Source organism: Dipodomys ordii, unplaced genomic scaffold, assembly GCF_000151885.1.
Source record: "Dipodomys ordii isolate 6190 unplaced genomic scaffold, Dord_2.0 Scaffold18, whole genome shotgun sequence".
Taxonomy (NCBI): domain Eukaryota; kingdom Metazoa; phylum Chordata; class Mammalia; order Rodentia; family Heteromyidae; genus Dipodomys; species Dipodomys ordii.
Window position 1 is genome coordinate 18,204,415 of NW_012267234.1, and position 3,792 is coordinate 18,208,206.

At 46.8% G+C, this 3,792-nt stretch overlaps 1 protein-coding gene across 1 annotated transcript in view; it reads left to right on the forward strand.

Annotated features, from left to right (window-relative positions):
• Dnaaf1 (dynein, axonemal, assembly factor 1) overlaps positions 1 to 3,792 on the forward strand; it is a 13,719-nt gene that overhangs the window by 2,849 nt on the left and 7,078 nt on the right. The window contains exons 2-3 of the mRNA XM_013012704.1: positions 1,722 to 1,857; positions 2,898 to 3,035. Coding sequence (XP_012868158.1) covers positions 1,722 to 1,857; positions 2,898 to 3,035 — 274 coding nt within the window. The remainder of the gene's footprint in view (positions 1 to 1,721; positions 1,858 to 2,897; positions 3,036 to 3,792) is intronic.

Here is a 3,792-nt window from a genome sequence, read left to right on the forward strand (position 1 = left end):
GCCAGGGCACGCGTCCGCTCCCGGCCACCGCCCGGGCCCCTCTCCCCACTGGAGCCAAACCAGCCACAGAACCGAGACCCGGCCCGGCGGGGCCTAGCCCTGGCCTAGCCACCCCCCTCCCTCCTCCACGCCAACTTTGGTTTTAAGCCTTGCAGATAAATGGCTCACCGCCTGACCCGGGTTGCTTGGGAGTGACTGGACCAAGACGTGGGCCTAGAACCTGAAGGCTGTGAGACTCAGCCTTCTTGTCTACCTGTGAGCAGGAATCATTGTACAGACATAGGAGGAGATCATTATAAAGTCTCTAGCCAGGTGCCGGGGGCTCACACCGTCATCCCAGCTAGTCAGGAGGCTGAGATCTAGAGGGTTGCAGCTCAGGGCCTGGGCAAAAATGTCTACAAGATTGCATCTCCATAAGAACCAGTAAAGTGCTGGGCTTGGAAGTGGGACACAAGTGGAAGAGAGCTGGTTGTGAGCAAAAAAGTCTAGCAAGCAAAAGGCTCTGAGTTCAAACCCTAGTCACACACACAGAGTTTGCAGCTTGTACTGGGTCACTAAGAAATGGTAGCTCTTGTTATTAACACAATCCATCAGTCTTTCGCTGAGCACCCACTCCTTATTCTGCAAACGCCGGTCTGCTTGCTGTGTGACTGGGCCTTGTAGGCAGTGAGGTAGCAAGGACATGTGACATAGCTCAGACTCATCCCATGACACTAGGACACACAGCCCTTAAAATTACACACCTAAGCCCGGCGCCAGTGACTCACGCCTGTCATCCTAGCTACTCAGGAGGCTGAGATCTGAGGATCGCAGTTCAAAGCCAGCCCAGGCAAGAAAGTTTGTGAGACTCTTTATGTCCAATGAACCACCAGGAAATCCGAAGTGGTGCTGTGGCTCAAGTGGTAGAGTACTCACCTTGAGCTGAAGAGCTGAGGGACAGCACCCAGGCCCAGAGTTCAAGACCCATGACTGACAAAAAAAAAAGTTACATGCCTTTTGCCAGGCATCAGTGGTTCATACCCATAATAACAGCTACTCAGGAGGCTGAGATCTGAGCATCAAAATTTAGAGTCAGCCCAGGTAGGAACGTCTGTGAGACTCTTATCTCCAATTAAAACCACCAAAAAGTCAGAATTAGGGCTGTGGCTCAGGGGGTAGAGTGCCAGCCTTGAGCAAAAAGGCACTTAGGAACAGTGCCCAGGCCCAAAGTTCAAGCCCAAGACAGAAAAAAAAAAGAATGAACAGAAAATATAACAAATACCTATGGATTGCTACAGAGCTGAAATTGATGAACATTTTGTCTAAGGAAATAAAACATTTCACATAAGGATGATAGTCACATTTCCACCCTTTTCTCCTCCCATCCCCTTTCTCAAGCAGATTTTACACAGATTTTTTAAAAATCACTGCTTAGTACTCGTGTGCCCTAAGCAACGTATTGCACTGGCTTGCATATTTAAAAATTCATATAAAAGGGATCTTGGTGTTTCTGACGAAGCTTGTTTGGTCAGTCCATATTTATTTGAGAACAGTTCATATACCAATCAATCAAGGACATTTTTTTAATGTAGTCTTTGCTAACGTTTTAAAAATGGCCCTCCATCGGAGGATTTCTAGTGCTCCTTGCTAAAAGTGGACAGTTAGCAATCAAACTGAAAAGGGAGGGAACCTTTTGGGGGCCTTTGTTGATCTCAATAAAGAGAATCTCCTTGATTTTACAGATGTTAATGACCCTAAGGAAGTAGGTGTGGGTTCTTCCGACACAGAGTTCCAGAGCCAGAACCAGCCCAGTGGTGACAGCGGAGCCGACGCTCACCTTGCACGCTCACGAGATGACAGGGATGAGCGGGGACCCAGGTTGGTGGCATGCACATTCCCTGGGTGGAGGGCAGACCAGAAGGGATGGGGCTCCAGACGTTGGAAAGCTGAGTGGTGGGCTCGGTCTGTGGATCACGCACACCCCGTGCACTTCTATCATCACATCTGCAGGGGGCAGTGTCGGCATTGTTATTAGAACATAACCAGCAGTTTTTAAGAATGCTGAAAGTAGCAATGGCAGCTGAGGCTCTGACAATGTGCCAAAAAGGAGGGGGAGTGGGTGCAAAAGAGAAAGGGAGGAGGAATGAAAATAGATGCCCAACATATCAGAGGGTGTAGAGGTTTCAATGTAAGTGGACATAGTCCTGGACCCTAGTGGCTCACATCTCTAATCTTAGTTACTCAGGAGGCTGAGAGCTGAGGATAAAGGTTCAAAGCCAGCCCAGCAAAAAATTCTGTGAGACTCTTACCTCCAATTAACCAGAAAAAAAGGATAGAAGTGGATCTGGTGGCTCATCTGGTAGATAGCCAGAATGGAGCAGAAAAGGCCAAGTAAGAGGGCATGGCTGAGTTCAAGTCCCAGAACCTGCACAAAATACAAACATAAATTTAAAAAGCTTTGAAACTTATATTTCAGCTGGCAAGCAGAAATAAATGTTTGTTTTTTAATTGTCATTGTAAGCTGGGCGCTGGTGGCTCACGCCTGCAATCCTAGCTATTCAGGAGGCTGACACAGTTCAAAGCCAGCCCAGGCAGGAAAGTCCATGAGACTTATCTCCAATAAACCACTAGAAAACAGGGAATGGCGCTGTGGCTCAAAGCAGTAGGGTGCTCGCCTTGAGCTGAAGAGCTGAGGGACAGCGCCTAGACCCAGAGTTCAAGCCCTACAACCGACAAAATAAAATAATAAAAAAATGTCATTATAAAGGTGAGGTACAGAGGGGTTACAATTATAAGTCAGGAAAGATACATTCACCCACTTTGCTCCCTTCCTCCCTCCTTCCCTCCCATTTTTCCCCTCCCACCCATACCCACATGGTGAAGTAAATTTTTTTGTTGTTTGTTTTCCACCTGAACAGAATGACTAAGAATTTCCTGCAAAAACTCTGCAAACAGCACAAGCTCTACCTGACACCTGCACTGAATGACACTCTGTATCTGCACTTCAAAGGTGAGGGCATGGATTCAGAGGATTCATTATCTGCAGAGATCATCTTGTAGTTAAGTTAAACCGGCAGAGTAGAGTGGACATTCATGAAAAAACACTCTTTTAGCCAGGCCTGGTGATTCACACCTGTAATCCCAACTACTCAGGAGGCTAAGATTGAAGATCACAGTTCAAAGCCAGCCCAGAAAGGAAAGTCTGTGAGACTCTTATCTCCAATTAACCACCAAAAAGTTGAGAGGAGAGCTGTGGCTCAAGCAGTAGAGCACTAGCCTTGAGAGAAAAGGCTCAGGAACAATGCCCCAGGTCCTGAATTCAAGCCCCAGTACTAGCACATAGGAAAAAAAAAAGGAAATTTTTGCCTAATAGTCATAAAGGAGCTGCTGGCTGTCTAGACAAAAAGGAAGCATGCTGGATTACTTTTTTGTATTCTAAGAACATAGGATTTTTAAATTTTTATTTATTTTTTGTGAAAATACTGTACAGAGGGGTTACAATTACACAGGCAAGATAATGAGTACATTTCTTATCAAGCATTGCAGCCTCCTCCTTTGTTTCCCCTTCCCATCCCTTCCCATCTTCCCCTCCCCCCACCGTCCCCCCCACCAAAGTTGTAAAGTTGTGTTTCGACATAATGACCTGTACATCTCATTGTTGCAACGGGTCCTCCTTTATCCCTGTTTTAACAATTAGAACATAGGATTTTCAAAGCTTCCTAACACCTGGCCTTGCTGGGTAGGATTTCAACATCAGAATCCCTCTCATGGACAACAGCAACCATGCCTTGCCTCCCCCCCCCTTGTCTCCCC